At 35.3% G+C, this 18,264-nt stretch overlaps 1 protein-coding gene across 2 annotated transcripts in view; it reads left to right on the top strand.

Moving 5' to 3' along the window:
- The window catches only part of LOC129808011 (integrin alpha-PS2), a 61,249-nt gene extending 44,094 nt beyond the window's left edge, over positions 1-17,155 (top strand). For both annotated transcript variants that reach the window (XM_055857654.1, XM_055857655.1), the window contains 6 exons: positions 2,369-3,408; positions 6,311-6,534; positions 6,621-7,031; positions 12,169-13,669; positions 16,271-16,498; positions 16,562-17,155. In XM_055857654.1, coding sequence (XP_055713629.1) covers positions 2,369-3,408; positions 6,311-6,534; positions 6,621-7,031; positions 12,169-13,669; positions 16,271-16,498; positions 16,562-16,657 — 3,500 coding nt within the window. In that variant the 3' untranslated portion in view covers positions 16,658-17,155. The remainder of the gene's footprint in view (positions 1-2,368; positions 3,409-6,310; positions 6,535-6,620; positions 7,032-12,168; positions 13,670-16,270; positions 16,499-16,561) is intronic.
- The last annotated feature ends 1,109 nt before the right edge of the window (positions 17,156-18,264 follow it).

Genomic DNA, 18,264 nt, shown 5'->3' on the forward strand with positions numbered 1-18,264 from the left:
TTAAGTAATCCACCGTTAAAATATCGGACTATTAGTCTGATATATCTATAGACAACATATCTAAGTAACTTTGTGTCAAATTTAAGTTACATTATAATAAGTGTTTAAAAATTATAATTATATTAATTTCAGTTTTTCCTAAACTGAAAAAAATAACCTAAAAAGTTGGCGACAATAATATACATACAGTGGCGGCCAAAATAATAGAATCACTTTGCAAAGCTTATATTTTTTAACTTTTGTATTTTTTCTCGATTTGTTGATATAATTTTGAAGTAGAAATCTTCAAATTATTAGAATTGTAGAATAAGGGTTGTATTGGCCGCTAGAGGTCTCCCTTTTACGTAGAATACGTCAGTAGTGAAATTCAGTTCGGCCAAAAAAAGTGGAAAACTGTCATTTATGGTTTCTAAATATGGCTTTATTTAAATTTATTCGATTTATAGACCACATTATTTAATTTAAATGAAAGTGGTATTATCGTGTTGTTCAAACCAAATTTCACTATTGATCTATTCTGTGAAAAATAGAGACCTCTAGCGGCTAAAATAATACTTATTTGACGTAAGGTAATTTTTTGAATATTTCTATATCAAAATTATTTCAACGAATAGGAATGATCAAAAATGCTAAAGGTTAAAATAGTAGTCTTTGCGGAGCTGATTCTATTATTTTGGCCGCCAATGTATATTGCATATTTTACGGCTTCTCCATTACTTATTCAAAAGAAGTCTCCTGAGAGTATGCAATATTTTTGTATACATATAAAACCGTTTCGTGCGCTTCATCTCAGTCCCGAAAATATACATAATCCCGGGACCGCTTTATATTGCCATTGTCTTTGGATCTAAAGACAATGATATTGCACAATTTGTGAAGTTCGAACAATAATAAAGCAGCCGCGGTGTATTTTTAATAACCAGGGCGTTCGGGTACCTTCGAAGATTGAAGTGTTACGAATTATTTGCTCTAAGAATGTGGTGTTCCTGGTATTCCAGTGGCTACATAATATTCCCTACTCAATAAAGAAAATCAAATTAAATTGGATAAAATTATTAAAGTGGGCGTGGCCTAAAATTATAATGGAATTAACAAAGGACATCGAATACTATTTTACCATGAAAAAAAGTTTCAGTAAAATAAACTAGTATAATTTTTTTCAAATAGATTTGATAATTTTTTTGAATCTTTTTTAAAAAAAAAGTGTTAATTTTTCTGAGTGTAATTGATTTAGCTTCTGTAAATAGCAAAAATCTTTGGTCAAACAGAAAAAGACTTCTATCAAAATTTGTTTGACTCATCAAATATTAGTTCCATTTCTGCCATAGACATTCCAATGAGGTGTCCAGATTTCTGCAAATATCAAATACCCGAATTTCTATAAAAATGATCTCTAATACCGTAATTGCGAAAAAATTAAGAGAACGTGTCAAAAATTCATTTAATATCAATTTTTTTAATAGTAATGAATTGCGAAAGAGTATTTTATTTGATTTTTTTCATGATGAAGACATCTTTAGAATACAAATTGCATTAAATTCTTTCCGGTCTTTATTTTCGACAATATTTCACTTTGTAACCATCACTATAAAATATTTGCTTTAAACTTACCGAGTGAAAAAGAGAGTTCAGTGGCTCTCTCAAGAAGCATTCTATACAGGAATTACAAAGTCAACTTCTTAATATGGACTTGCAAAATCTCACGAAAGTCATTTGAATTGGTAAGAAGAATGCAAAAGAAGTCACCAGAATCTTGCAGAAAATCGTGTTCAGTATTCTCCTATATTAACATCTCATAAATGAGTTGTTTTGTAGACGGGGTATTTTATAGTGAGAGTTTCTGGCATTTTATTTTTAAAAGGAAATATTATCGGTGATAAGAAGAACAATATAAGTGCTTATATTCTAAAATTGACGATTTTTTTGCGCTTTGTTGATAAGAAAAATCAAACTTGAGACTTTTAGTGTACTATATTATTGTATTGCTGCTGAAATTATTACAATTGAGATGCAAAAATACTACATGCTACAGGCAAAAAATATCACTCATCAGCAATTTATTTGTGGGTAAAAAATGGCTTTTGGTGAAGGTGGCAATTGTGTATACAATAACGATACTGGTTTACTTTTCTTTCTGCCTTAACACTTCTTTTTTTTTGGTGGTTGTGTATTGAGAATTCTTTTTTTCAACCAAGAACAATATGCAGAAAATTCAAGAGGTGAAAGCACTAACTTTTTTGTTTACTACATTTTTTTTTTAATGCGAATATTTGAGACTAAGGACTTTTTTTTCTGCTGAGGATTAATGTTTTCTCTTGTGTGTCTCTCTTTCGTCTTCGGCTGTGACTTTGGTGACTTGTGTGTTTAGGTCAAATATACTCAACGGGAATCTCAAATCCAGGCACGAAGGTGTATCAAACTAGTGAGAGTACAGCCTCTGAGGATGACTCTTATCTGGGATATTCGGCTGTTAGTGGTGATTTTAGTGGTGATGGAGTAGCTGGAGTGGCTGTAGGCATGCCAAGGGGTGGTGGCTTATTGGGAAAGGTTCTCATTTACACGTGGAATTTGACCAATCAGCAAAATATCACAGGAGAGCAAATTGGTGCCTATTTCGGATATTCACTTGCAGCTGTTGATGTCGATGGGGATAAACTTGAAGATTTAATTATTGGGGCACCAATGTACACAGAGCCCAATAATGAGGGGAAATATGAGATGGGCAGAGTGTACATTATGTATCACAATAAGAAATTCCAGGAGCTCGATACACGAGATGGCACAACGTCCAAGGGACGCTTTGGCCTAGCATTAACATCTCTGGGTGATATTAATCTCGATGGCTATGGAGATTTTGCAGTGGGGGCACCCTATGATGGACCACGTGGTCAGGGTGCTGTACACATATTCTATGGTTCAAGCAAAGGACCTCTGCCAAAGGCTTCTCAAATAATCTATGCTGAAGATGTTGTTGGAACTCCCTATCTGACAACCTTTGGCTTCTCCCTGGCTGGAGGAGTTGATTTGGATGGGAATCGGTATCCGGATCTCGTGGTGGGTGCCTATGAAGCTAGCAAAGCTATTGTGTTCAAATCACGCCCCGTTGTGGTACTTCATGCCAATGTTGGCTTCGAAACTGACAACAAATTGATCTCGCTGGATGAGAAAAATTGTACCACATCAAATAGGCAGAAGGTCACTTGTGCTGTTATTAATTCATGCCTCAGGTATGGTGGTATCAATGTGCCACCGACAATTGACATTGAAATCTCGTGGGTGTTGGACTCAAAGAAGCTCAGACAGCCACGGATGTTTTTCCTCAATGAGGAAAATAGAAACATTAGAAATGCATCGATGAGACTCTCGAACGGGAAGAGCGACTGTCGGAAGGATCGTGTGTACATTCCGGTAAGAGTTCTATCTTAATAAATTAAGATAGTCTAATTTGGAATTATGTCTAATTTGAAACTTTGAGATTTCCTTACAGTGGCAAAAGCCAAAAACTAACGAAAAGTACTCTCGAATGTAAAGCCTTGTATTTCTTCATGGTTTTATTTTTCTCTTTGACCATCTGAAAGAGTGAGAAAAATTCAAGATTCAAAAATGGACATGATGCAAAATTACTCAATCTTACCCTAAATCTTTAAATTCTATTCATTTGATGATTTTCTTCCGGTATCAGATAGGCAAGAAGAAAAGGATGAGCATTTCTTTGTTATCCTTTTCTTTTATCTATCTGGAAAAGAGAGGAGATCTGAAAATTCAAAATTGAATTTTATTCAAAATTTCAACGTTTAACTTTGAGAACGAAAAAAGGATGAAATCTTAAGAATTCTGATAAGATCTCAAAATACTTTCTAAAAATGGAAACAATTATAGCCCATAATGTATGTAGGCTACATTTTTTTTATTAGTTCTTGATGCAGAAGGTAAAAATAATTCTGGTTGTATTGAACCAATTCAATATTTATTAAGTAAAATTGAAAGATCTTCAAATTGCCAATAGTAATATGGATCCTGGTCAAAATACCAAAAGTCAAAGTCTTGAAAGCTTAAATCCCAAAAGCTACGATCCCGAATGAGTCGAAATTGGGAATAGCCAAAATTCGGAATGGTTTATGATCCTGAAAAACCAAAATCCCGAATGAGTCTAAAATACCGAAAAGCCAGTATCCCGAAAAGCCAAATTTTCGAACGCCCAAAGTCCTGAAAGCCTAAATCCCAAAATCCAAGATCCCGAATAGTCAAAATCCGGAATGGTTCACAATCCTGAAAAATCAAAATCCCGAAAGGGTTGAAATCCAAAATTCCGAACGCCAAAATCCTTTGAGTCGCAATCCCAAAAGCGAAGATCCCGAATGGGTCGAAATTCCGAGTAGCCAAAATCACAAATGGTTGACAATCCCGAAAAGCCAAAATCCCAAATGAGCTAAAATCCTGAAAAGCCAATATCCCGAAAAGCCAAAATTACCAACGCCAATATCATGAAAACCTAAATCCCAAAAGCCAAGATCCCGAATGGGTCGAAATCCTGAACGCCAAAATCCGGAATGGTTCACAATCCTTAACTCTTTCGCGTCTTTAGGGTAATGTCATGACTCGGGGAAAAAAGTTTTTTTTGGGTATTTACATTAATTGAAATCTATCTGTTCGTGCACGACATCATAATAGAAGGATGTAAGATTCTTGGCTCATTTTCTCAAGACTCCAGTTAGATTTCAATTAATGTAAATAGCCAAAAAGAAACTTTTTTCCCCGGGTCATATATGACCCTAAAGACGCGAAAGAGTTAAAAACCAAAATCCCGAAGAGCCAAAATATCGAAAAGTCAAAATTCCGAATTCCAAAATTCTGAAAGCCTAAAAAATCCCAAAAGCCCAGACTCCAAATGGGTCGCTATTCCGAATAATCAAAATCCGGAATGGTTCACAAGCCCAAAAAACCAAAATCCCGAATGGGCTAAAATCCTTAAAAGCCAAAATCCCGAAAAGCCAAAATTCTGAATGCCAAAATCCTGAAAGCCTAAATCCCATAAGCCAAGATCCCGAATGGGTTAAAAACCCGAATAGCCAAAATCCGGAATGGTTCACAACCCCAAAAAACCAAAATCCCGAATGACCTAAAATCCCGCATGGGCTAAAATCCCGAAAAGCCAAAATCTCGTAAAGCCAAAATCTTGAAAAGCCAAAGCTAAAATTCCGAGCGCCAAAATCCTGAAAGCTTAAATCCCATAAGCCAAGATCTCGAATGGGTTCAAATACAGAATAGCCAAAATCCGGAATGGTTCACAATCCTGGAAAACCAAAATTCTGAATGGGCTGAAAGCCCGAAAATCTAAAATCCCGAAAAGCTAAAATTTCAAAAAACTAAAATCTAGGAGGATAAAATCTCTAATTCTTGAAAGTGTCATAGTTACTCCCTAAATTGTACCCGCGCTTGCTGGAGGCAAACAGAAACTTCTTGTGTTTTTCGTAATGATTCCACACATTACACTATGGGCATAATTTCATCCTTTTCAAGATTTTGGCCAATCGGGATTTGGCTTTCGGGATTTTAGCTTTTGGGGATTTTGGTTTCATCCTAGATTTTGGCTTTAGGGATCTTGGACCTTACAGGATTTTGTCTTTTCGGATTTTCGGTTCATTCGTAATTTCGATTTTTCCAGGTTTTTGGCTTTTCAGGTTTTCAGCTTTCAGGATCATGGCCCTTACAGGATTTTAGCTTTTCCGAATTTTGTTCATTCGGGATTTTGTCTCTTCGGATCGGAATTTTGATTTTTGAAATTTTGGTCTTTTCGGAATTTTGACTTTTTTGGATTTGAGCTTTATCGAGATTTTGGCTGTTTGGGATTTTGGCACATTTGGAATTTTGCTTTTTTAGGATACCTATTTTTCCACCGTTTTATCCTGGATATTGGAATCGATATTAATACGGCGATGGCCGTGTAAATTAAATGTGGATTTTTTTCTTTGAAAATCCATTTGGTTTTCTTGATATTTCAGTTTAAACGAGTTAAATGATTAAGTAATGTGCTCCATTTTATTGTCACTTGCTGTTTTCTCAAATTTTATTTATTCTGAAAACTTGTTACCCCTTTAAAGCCCTCTTAGTTTCGTTTCATGTTTATTAAAATCGGTTATGTAGAACTAAAGCTGTGATCAATTAAGGTACCAGAAGCCGCAAAATATATTTGTCTAAATCTAAATCATAGGCGTAAACGTAATTTATTTAAGAAAAAACGTAATGAACATTAAACAAAGTCAGCATTTTTCTTCTGGTTTATTAAATTGCTGACCTATATATTTCTCAGGATAACATTCGCGATAAATTAACATCACTGGAAGTTGAGATGAAATACAATTTGCGATCACAATCCCCGCCACCCCTTCAGTCAATCCAATCTCGACGCCGACGTGCTGCACTCGAGCCAATTCTCGATCACAATCTGGGACTCATTCAGCGTGACTCTATTCATATACAGAAGAATTGTGGACCAGACAATGAATGCATTCCAGATATTCGAGTTGAGATCAAGTGAGATTGGAGAAAAACTCTTCCTCTCGATAAAAGTGATTGCTCAATCTTTTCTTCTCTGTTCTTTCTCTTTTTTCCCCCGATAGAACTGTAGATAAATTCTTGCTGGGATCTAAGGATTTGCTGACATTTGAAGTACTTGTAGCTAATGGTGGTGAAGATGCTTTCGAAACGAGCTTCTACATGACAATTCCACCCAGTGTCAAGTATAAGAATCTCAAGCCAATTGGTGATGCACCAGACACACCAATCACTTGTACAGCTCCCACAGAGGAGACACATCTGCTGAAGTGTGATCTGGGTAATCCCTTCCCGTCTGGCAAGGCCGTACGATTCGAAGTGGCCCTAAATCCAACATACAGCTCCAACATGGATCCCAGCTATGACTTTTACATTGAGGTCAATTCGACGAATCCCGAACGTGAGGGCAGCAACTATGACAACATCATCCGGAAGAATGTTGGCATCTGGTTGGAGACCGATCTCAAGATCAGTGGGTAAGTCACATCACAATTGCTTTTACATTAGATGTAAACACACTGAACAAAGTCCGCGGAAATAGCAGATGATGAAGAATATTTTGTGTGAAATCATTGGTTTAAATTTAAATTATTCTTGAACCTTTTGAATTTGTAACCCATTTATACGATTGAGTCACAATTCTTTGGGCATTTTTTCATTTTATTCAGGAACCTAAACTGAAAAAGAATCTGGATATACAAAATTTCTGAGATATTACAACTTGAGAGAAATAAGTTTTTTTCTTATTTGTCATCGTAATAGAGAATAAACGGTAAGAGATATCTGCTACCGGTTTTCGATGACCCCCCTTAAAAACATCACCAGACATTTTTTTTCTTTTTTCTTGTGCTCCTTATTCCCCTGAAGAATCATATTCAACCGTAATAAATCGGTTAATAATTTGAATTTGTCGTCTTTTTCTTTCAGCCTAGGTGCTAAAAGATAGGTATGAGATAGCAATTTCGGTTCGACGATGGCCCCCCTCTTCATGAATGAAAATCATTTTTTGCTATTTAGACTTTCAGAATAAAAGTTGAATAAGTCGATTTTTTGCGAAATTCGGTTGACAGCCTCTACCATCCATGTGAATATTATACCGAAAAGTAAATTATTCCCAAAATTTAAGGGTTAGAATAACAAGGAGTCCACTCAGAGAAAAAAAAACATATTTTGAAAGCTAAAAATGTTTTATGTTTATAGTAATGCTCAAGCAAAGAGAAAAGAAACAAATCGGTTTTGTTTGTTCAAAATCCCGAAAAGCTATAATCCCGAACGCCACGATTGTGAAAACCAAAATCCCGAAAAGTCAAAATTCCGAACGCCAAAGTCCCCAATACCAAAATTTCGAAAAGCCAAAATTCGGAACAATAAAGTCCCGAACACCAAAATCCTGAACACGAAAATTCTGAAAAAGCTAAAATTCCAAACGCCATAATCGCGAAAACCAAAGTCCCGAAAAGCCAAAGTCCCAAAACGCCAAAATCCCGAACGCCAAAGTCTCGAAAGCCAAAATCCCAAATAGAAAAACAAAATCCTGAAAATCCAAAATCCCGAACGCTAAAATCCCGAATAACAAAATCGTGAACTTTTAGTTTTAAATTTGTCCTTTTCGGGATTTTGCCGTTCAGGATTTTCAATGTCCTCAACTTATTCCTTTTTTCGAGCTTGTTATGTCAAATATTTAAGTTCTCTATTCAGCAATTATGATTTAATATTGCTTTATAGTAAAAGATCAAAACATTAATATATACACTTCTTTGCAAAATTTTAAACTTTGGAAGAAATTTTCTAAGAGTTTGACTTGATACCTTGTACTTAGGCTGTCAAATAATTTTAGAAAAATATCGACTTTCGGATTTTTACATTCAAAAATCGATAGCTGGAATAAGTAGGGTTCATTGGAATAATATGGATAAAGTGTTTGACTACCTCCACAGCATTTCGAAAAAAGGAAAGAAAAATGTATTCGTTTTCGATGTAGTCCTGTTTTAAATTTCGATACCAACTTCAAACGTGTCGGAACGACTCCTATTTATGAAGATTGGATTCAAATTGGGGTTTTTGACTCTTGAGAAAACCCTTGATCTTTACGTTAAAGAAACGTATCTTTGGTAGATAATCCTCCAATTTGACACCACTCTTAGTTAGTGAAATCCTAGCCAGGCCTTTAGCGGTAGAACTTCGTTTTCTTACCTTTATTATTGCAAAGGTGTAGCAGAGTCCCAGGCTTTGCGAAGTATACGAACTCGTGACTTAGATGTTATCCCTCAAAAGTGCTTTCACATCGTTTATCGTTTACTGGGTCTCAACTGATTTGTCAATCACTCGAAAGATTCCACAGAATAATTTTAAGAGTATAATAAAATCGATTTTCGCACAAAAATTACTTATCAGAACATAACCCTTTCAAAACTGATCTGAACGGATTTATAAATCACTCAAAACATTGCCCAAAATAACTTAGGACTAATATAATTGAATTTCGAGTAAAAATTAGTGATCGGTTATGAAACGGTTCATTACCGGTTCAAACCCGATTGGAACCACTTATGTTTTGTCGAAAATTTCAAGACCTTTCCAACGAGCTTAAACCTGACAAATGTGGCTGATAAAGTGGGGAGATTGAGGGTCATGTTAACTCGACTCCTGGAGGGTTCCCCCTTAGATCCCAAGTCGCTATCTCTAACCGTTTAGCCTCTAGAGTTGGCGATAGGCGAACGGACAGACGGATAAAAAGCGTGACAGAAGAATTATATACTGCTTTCTCTGTGGAGTTCGAGCAGTATAAAATAAAGTGAACTAGGGTAAATTAAGCTAATTCAAAACCTGCTCCAAATGGAAATTTTTCGCTGCTCCAAATGGAAACGTCACTGCTTTCACGATAAATACAGTACTAAATTATTATATTTAGGGGAAAGTGACCATGCTTGATACGATCCAAGCTTAATAATAACTATTTATTTTCTATGTTAATCAATAGTTATGACTTATCGCAATATATTTCAATAGCTGGTGTTAAGCCTCACATTTCCTAAAAAAATTAGGATCCTAGCTCTTTTTTCCTAGTTTCACGAAGCAAAAATCAAAAATAGGCCCAAAACTGTAATTTCGATACATGATATTTTATAAGTATTTCTTAATTAATGTCGCTTTTCAGGAAAACTACTATCATAGGCACATAGAGGGTTCATCAGTATTAATATTTATGTAAAAATATTTTTAGTTGGGGACACTGTTTTTGTGGGTGGTGACAAATTCATAAATTCTACCTGTGTCCATCCTATATTTTAAAAAGGGTCCATGAATGATAATTTAATTGTGGCAACTCTATCATTAGATGTGATTCTTTCATAATTACACCTATTGAAATCCGCCTATTTTATCGACAATTGACATAGCCTTCAACCCTGTTCCGTGAATTTTAAGGTTGCAGAGTGACATTTTCATGGACTCAAAGTGAAAAAATGGTTTTCGCTAGTGCCCTAATGTCATAAAAACGCGGCTTAGAAAAATTACATAAAAGTGATTTTAAAACTAATAACCAGTCGTACAAACGATTTAAGTAGATAGATTAGAGTTCCGTCTAAATATTGATGTGCAATTTTTTGTATCCGGTGAAATTTTTGCAGTGAAAATAGGCCTCCAATTTGTCGAATCAATTATTATACAGGAAGGCCCCGGACCCGACTTGTATAAAAGTCGCCACTGAATTTTCATTTTCTTCTTGACGAAAATCTAAGGATTTCCAGGAACTATGTGAGGTAGGACTATGAACCTAATAAGTGAGACATTTTTTTGTCATAGTGGAAGAATCGCTTCGGTTTGTATGTTAATCAGAAAAAAATCACAAACCTTGGACATCATTTTACAGTATCAAGCATGGTCACTTTCCCCTATATATTTTCTATAGCTCAGTTTCATTATTTAGTCAATTTTGCTCCAAATAAAGCGAAAATTTATTCATATTCACAAATGGGAAACTGAGTAGATTTTTTTTCTCTGAGTTGAAAATCATTTTTCCACTGACGCTTCCGGAAGGGACATTCGTGTCCTGCCTTCATACTACATATTCACAAATTTTAATTTGTTAATTTCTCAGAAAATTTAAAAGTATCTTTTCACCATCGAATTTTTCATTGATCGACCATGTTTTCCAATGAAAAACACAATAAAGTGACTGTTGTTTATTCGTTTTGTTTAACATTTAATGTCACATTTCTGGCTAATTGTAGTTAAATTAATTGCTAACCTTTATTGTTAATGGTACGTGAAGTTTTCAAATGAAATAATTACCTATTTCGTGAACAAAAAGGGATTTTTTTCTGAAGTGTCTGCAAATGCTTCAATAGGAAACCCCGGAAATACGATTTTTTTGGAGAGATTTTCTTATTGTTTTAGATGGGAAAGGAGAAAATACCAGGAATAAGAACAAATCCTGTACTCAGGAGCTACTCAACAAGAATTTGGAAGCCTTTCGTCGCGGTTTCAGTTACACTGTTTGTCTCCAATTAGAAACTTTCCCTTGTCTCCATTTGGATTAATTTGTTTCCAATTGCAGCATTTTGCACATGTGTGTTTTTCTTGTATTTAAGAAGTTTTCAAATTATATTTAAAGAATTTTCACTAAACAGTAACATTCTAGAAGAGTCAAGGAGCAAATTTATGTAATTTTCTTCAGAAAAAATATTGTAGTTAATGTGGTGAATCTTCTGTCAAAGTTAAAGAGTCAGGAAATTGTTTTGAAATAGGACATTTACCCTAGGTAAACTTAATTTTTCTTATTGTACAATTTTTCTGCTCGAAGTCCATCAAAATTTCTTTACCGGTAATGAACCGGTTATGAACCCATAAGTAATTTTTGGCCGTAAATCAATGAAATGACCCCTGGGGTATATTTTGTGAGATATTTTGAGTGTTTTCTAAATCGGTTCAAATCGGTTGTAAACCGGTAATGAACCGGTTATTAACCGATAAGTAATTTTTGTTCGAAAATCGATTTTATTAATCTAAAAAGTATTTTGGGGGATTCTTCGAGTGTTTTGTGAAACGGTTTAAATCGGTTGAGAACCGGTAAACGGTAAATGATGCGAGAGTACTTTTTCAGGTAGGGTGGCGGCATTACTTGTGGCCACTGTCTTTACTTATGGCCCACCCCCCGTAAAAAACTTTACAATGTCAAAAAATTATTTCAGAAAACCTCAAAATTAAAAATACTTAATGTGTTTTAATAGCAAATCAAATTTTTTCGGTTTTCGGAATCATTTTCTAACAAAAATTGCGACATGGCCACAAGTAATGCCGCCACCCTATAGAATCAAGTCACGAGTGCGAGTATTTCGCAAAGTCTGGGACTCTTTGCCACCCTTTTTGGAAAAAAAAATATTTGAAAATAAGGATTTGTATTTATTCTGTCTAAATACAGGTACACGTTAATGACAAACCCTATTTTTCCGTATTTGATAATCTGGAGATTATTTACCTGTTGCCCCTGTTGCATTCTCTTTTAAGTCCGAGCAAAAATTAAAAAAAAAACTCAGTCTCCTGAAACAAGAGAGAGAGAGAGATAGTGATCAAATTGATGCTAAAAATACAACCTTTCCGCTCCAATTGCAGAAAATCCCAACCGGAAGAGATTCACTACAACATTTCGCAATACACAGATTTTGAGAATGCAACATCTGAGCATGATTTGGGTCCTCAAGTGGCCCATGTGTACGATATTCAGAATTTGGGACCATCTGTTGCTGATGAAGTGGAGATTTACGTCATGTGGCCATTTGAGACACAAAGCGGTGAGCCACTCATGTACATGCTCTCACCGCCAGAACTCAATGGTAACATTTACTGCGATCCCAGTGCCTATATCAACTACAAGCGCATTGAGATGGATCGTTTGCTGGTCACCAAGAGCATTCTCAAGCAGATTGGTGTTCAGGAAAGGGTGAGTACACACCATCGGTCCTCGAGTCAGGGACAGCATTCAGAAGTGACAGTGGAACATGGCCAGAGGGTAGGAGGAAGTGCACGGGGTTCAAGTTACTACGGAAATAGGAGATTGAGTGAGGAAGAGAAGAAGAAATTGGATGCTGAGGAGAATGTAGAGTCAACAGGGGATGCTTCCATGGTGCACAGAGATCGTAGCTCACAGCAGGCTGCGGCTGGTGGATGGTCAAGTGGAAGAGCAGGCCATGGAGGTGCACATTTTCAGCATTCTTGGAGTTCATCTCAGGGAGGTGGTGGTGGTTCGAGGTATTCTTCGTACAATGGCTCCTACGGCGGTGGCGAAAGTCGCAGAATTGCATCTGCTTACCAAGTTTCCACCACTTCAGCACCATTCACCAGGCCAACGCCTACGCCAACGATCTACCGAGCGGGAATGTACAGATTGGATGATATTCCCACGGAGGAGCATGTCAATCAGGATATCTCGCGGCTGAATGCAAGAACTGAAACATCCACAGTGAGTTCAGGACGAAGACGGATGATGAGTCAGCAAGATGGAGAACCACCGCGGCCAGATCTCATCACAGGGGCTTCTCCACTTGAGAAAGCCGTCCAAGGAGCTGGCCATGGACAATTCCACACGGCAACTGTTGATCTGGGACAATTGAGTAGGTCAAATGTAGACGATGAAATCCACCGTCGTGGTCAGGCAGCACATATTGCCAATTCCTACAATTCCGGAGCCCATGGGCAAACCTACAACTACCACCAGCAGGCTGGTGGAGGAAGTCGAACAGCTTCCTCTCAAAGTTCATCACAAGCTTCCTCGGGATTCAATCAGGGTCGTCAGTCTTCGTCAACTTGGCACGTGGGAAGCCCAGATCCTCTCAGTGAAGAAGACGATTACACATTTGAGGACTATGATGACGAGGACAATGGACATCCGGCAGGATATAAGCCCACTCATCATGGGAGAGTTCCTGACCGATTCCAGCACTACAGACGCTTCCAGAGATCTCCGGAAGATGATGATTTGGCCGAATTGGAGAAGGAATTGCATTGCAATGTGACAAAATGTGCAGTGCTCAAGTGCATTGCCTACAATCTTGTCAAGGATGACAATGTTTACATCGCTATAAGGACTCGTCTTGTGGCCAAAACACTTGATAAGGTAAGTGAACGAAATATTACATGAAATTTAAGATGTGGCAGGACTATTTGATCATTCACAATTCTAAGAAAAAATTTCGTGATTAGAAAAAAAAAACAGAATTAGATGTTAAAATTTTTACAGCACATCTATTTGCTAAAATTTTAATATGTTTTATCGAATGGTCATAATTTTGATCGGATTTTCTAAGCGAAAATTGATTTGGGTCAGTTGTAGCTTTGGCACACCTTTTTGATCAGAAAAACTTTATGAAATCGAAATTCACATCTTTTTCTTGAACGTTTTTACTACGTCTATCTCACTCTTTCGTACTCTTCTTCTTACTTTAAACGTCACAACAATTTTGATTTTTTTATTTTGATTTAGTTCAATCCTTTCAATCCATTTATAAGAGCTAAACAGTATTGTAAACATATTAAAAACGTTTGAGAAAAAAAGGTATGTAAACTTCGATTTCATGAAATTTTCCTGATCTAAAAGGTATGATGGAGGTCATAATGCCTCTGGCACACCTTTTAGATCAGGAAAATTTCATGAAACCAAAATTCACATCGATGTGTTTTCGGAGAGGGAAACTCCGTCCGGATGCGGCAACACTGTTTATGGAGTTTTCAACCCAAGATCAAAAACTACCTCTTCTTCAGAGCTTTCGACACGCTCCGTGTCTTCCTCAGTGATCGAGTGTTGTCAGAGACCTGTGGGTTTCTTTGGGTAGGGAACGTTATACATTGGCGGGAAGGTTCCAGGATGTTCAGAAAAGATCTCAACGGATGCACCAGACACTTCGGTCATTCGGGTACATCTGAAGTTTTTCACATCCCTTTCCTTCTCATAAGATTTGCTTAAGTCTGTTCCACTCATTCGGACTCTAAATTATATTGAACAAAATTTAATTTGATCTGATGATTAAAAGAAGAATAAGAGCCCCAAAGAGTGGAATAGACATATGTAAAATTTTTGAGAGAGAAAGAGGTATAAATTTTGATTACTTGAAATTTTCTTGATCTAAAAGGTGTGCCGGAGTCATAAATAATCAATTTCAGCTATTGTGGCTCCGGCACACCTTTTAAATCAGGAAAATTTCATGAAATCTAAATTCGCATCCCTTTCTCAAATCTATAGCATGTGTCTATCTCAGTATTTCCCACTCTTCTTCTTCTATTAAACATCACTCTAAATTCAATTTAGCTCAACCGAATTTGGAGTGCGAAAGAATAAGATATACATATGCAAAATGTTTAAGAAAAAAAAGGGTTATGAATTTTGATTTCATTAAATATTTTTGATCTGAAAGGTGAAACATTAAAAAAATTTGATCAGCTCAAAAAATAAAATTTAATCAGTAAAAAGGAAATTGGTTAGTATAAAAATAGATTTTGGTTAGTAAAAACATCGAATTTGATCAGTAATCTATCACACCATTTAAATCGGGAAATTTCGAGAAATCTAAATTCTTCTATCTCAAAAGTTATGCATTCTTTTACCTCATTCTAGTGCGAGAAATAAAAGGATGTGAATTTTGATTTCATGAAAGTTTCCTAGTATAATGAAGTAAATCAAAATTCCGTCAGTGAAGAGAACAATTTTGGTCAATAAACAAATCCCTTTTAATCACTGAATAATGTGATTTTGCAGCATCAAATTGAATTCGATCACTTAAATATCAATTTCAATTTCAATTTCAATTTATTACAAACTACACAAATTAGGGAATATCCCTCTTACAAATGTGCAGTGAGTTTACGTTTATCACATCCTTTCGGACTCCAAATTGGACTGAACTAAATTTAATTTAGTGTGATATTCAAAAGAAGAGGAAGAATGAGAAAGAGTAGGATAGACATTGCAAAGCTTTGAAGAGGGAAAGGGATGTGAATTTCGATTTTATGAAATTTTCCGACTCTAAAAGGTGTACCAGAGCCATAAAAAAAGTGTTTTGTCAGTAAATTCGATTTTGGTTATTAATTAAATTGAATTCGGTCTGTAAATAAATTGCTTTTTATTATAGTAAAAGAAATAAATTTAATTATCATTAAAGTTGATTTTTCTCATTAAAAAGATAAATAAAATTTAGTCAGTAAATAAATAATATTTGCTTTAAATAAAATCTAATCAATATAAAATGTATAAAGATAGTGAAGTCTGTCGGCAACCGAAATCAAGCATAGTGAAGGAATAAATTGAATTGAATTGAATAAAATCGATTTTGTGGTTAGTAAAAAATCGATCTTGTTCAATAAATAAATCAAATTTCGTAGAACAAAAAATTAAAATTTTTCTGTCTCTCATTGACATTACCTACCATAATACCCTAAACACATTTACGGCTTAAGCCGAGAGACGGCTTAACGTAATTGTAATCAAAATAATGATCAGATTACGTTTGCATCAGTTTCTGACTAATCCGTCTCTCGACTTAGGCCGAGAAATGGCGTAGTTAGTCGGAAACTGATGGGAATTTAGTCTAATCATTATTTCGATTATAATTACGTTAAGTCGCATCTCGGCTTAAGCCGTAAGTTTGTTTAGGACATAAGCTGCAATTTGTCTAGCCCTAGCATTAAATTTTCTGGTGTTTTTTTTTTTAAATATTTTTCATAGCTAACTCTGAGCACTCCTATTGATCTCTCTACGAAAACCGTGGCTAGAGTAACGAGGCAGCCTTTCATTGGGGAACCCAAGGAGAAGCCTATTAAGTCATTTGAGGTGCCTGTAATGGCAATCCCTGAACCTATTTTAAAGCCAGATGTTGTTCCTCTCTGGGTTGTTGTTTTGTCTGCTTGCGCTGGTGCAATCATCCTCTTACTCCTCATCTATCTCCTGTACAAGGTTGGTCGTGTGTCTTCCGCTCTGGACTTCATTAAGTAAATCTTGTATTTTTTTCCATCACAGTGTGGCTTCTTCAATCGAAATCGCCCGAAGGATCACTCGCAGGAGAGGCAACCACTGAATCGCAATGGCAATTACCACGGAGATGAACATCTGTAGGAGCTGAAAAAAACATACGACGAATCTTTCTAATATAAATCCCCTCTCTATCTCTCCCACTTAATCTTCGTTTTTTATCCCTTTTTGTCCCCCCGACTCTTTTTTTTTTTTTAAATAATTTCTTTACAAGAAAAATGTACTGTAAAAGTTTCTACTAATTAACTGTTGATATTAATTAAGATTTATTTTTTTTCGTGGCGAGAGGACGATGAAACAAAAAATGAGATTGCAATTTTTATGTGGTAGTGAATTAATTTCTATATTTATTAATTTTTACCAATTGTAATGAACAAATTAATTAAATTAAAACCAAAATGCGTTATTACTAATGATTGTATAGTGAGATAAAAAAAACTCGTGAATCTCTGCAAATTATTGTAAATTTAGGATGAAATTTTGAGTGCCATTAAAAAGTGACTTGTAGGTTATTCTTAAATCGCTTTTTGTGCAGTCTGTACAATAATAAAACGAATAATAGATTTATTTCTAGGTAACAAATTGAGCCTTTTATTTGGTTTTTCAAGGAAAAATAAACTTCTTGAGACTTCCAATTTTACTGCAACTTGTTGAATGGATTGAATTCCAGTTAAATATGGGTTTGGATCTTAAGTAGCCGGAGGCCTACTCAGACAATGAGGAGGGATCCTGCAGCAAGAAGCAAGGTTGAACGATTTTTTTTACATTTTACAGTTCACATCATTTTTTACATAGCAAAAAATTTTTAGGCATTGAATAAATGAGCAGTAAAAAGTTAAAATTGATCAGTAACAAAAAAATTTTAAACAGTGATATTATCGTCCAAATTTTGGCAAAGGGAAAATAAAGGGCTTTTCACTCTATATGGAACAATTTTAAATGTTAAATTTGTAAATTAGGCCCATTTTTGTAAAGATTTAAGTTTTTACTGACCATAATTAGATATTTTACTGCTCATTTTTAATATTTTACTGCCCATTTATAATTTTTTACTGATCGTTTGTTTTTTGCCAATTTTTTAACATGTGTTGCATTTTTAACATGTAAAGTTAAAATGTAAAAAGTCTAAAATTGAATAATATGTACATTTTTTGTATACAAGCAAAGATTGCTAATAATCAGTAACACCAGTAAAATGCTTTACTGCTTTTTGCTGTATTCTTGTCGCCGAAAATACTTGGTGAAATTTATTGGTAACCCTAATTCAAATTTTCCACTACCCAGTTAAACCAATACAGCACCCATCTAAATGACCAACAATTCTTGAAATTCTATGCTCAGGAAGTTTTCCAATTGTTCTGTGGTTTCTGCTAATCCTTCATATTATAAAACTCATTCGAATTAAGACTCATTTCCTCCTCTCTTCATGACGACATTTTTTTTTTAGAAAAAAAAGCAAAAAAAAATTGTCAAAAAAGCAATGTTCATCATGAGAATCAGTGTCTCCTTACGAACACTGATTTTTGTAACTGAATGTTTACAAATATATTTTTTAATTTTCTAAAAATCATCGTGCTTTAAGAAATTAACATATTGTATCGATTTTTATTAAAATCTGCACAGAATCCAAGTAAAAAGATCTAAATTGCTAAACGTTTCGTTCGGAAGCAGTGAGGGTTTTACACTCAATT

The sequence above is a fragment of the Phlebotomus papatasi genome, chromosome 3, assembly GCF_024763615.1.
Source record: "Phlebotomus papatasi isolate M1 chromosome 3, Ppap_2.1, whole genome shotgun sequence".
In the NCBI taxonomy this organism is placed as follows: domain Eukaryota; kingdom Metazoa; phylum Arthropoda; class Insecta; order Diptera; family Psychodidae; genus Phlebotomus; species Phlebotomus papatasi.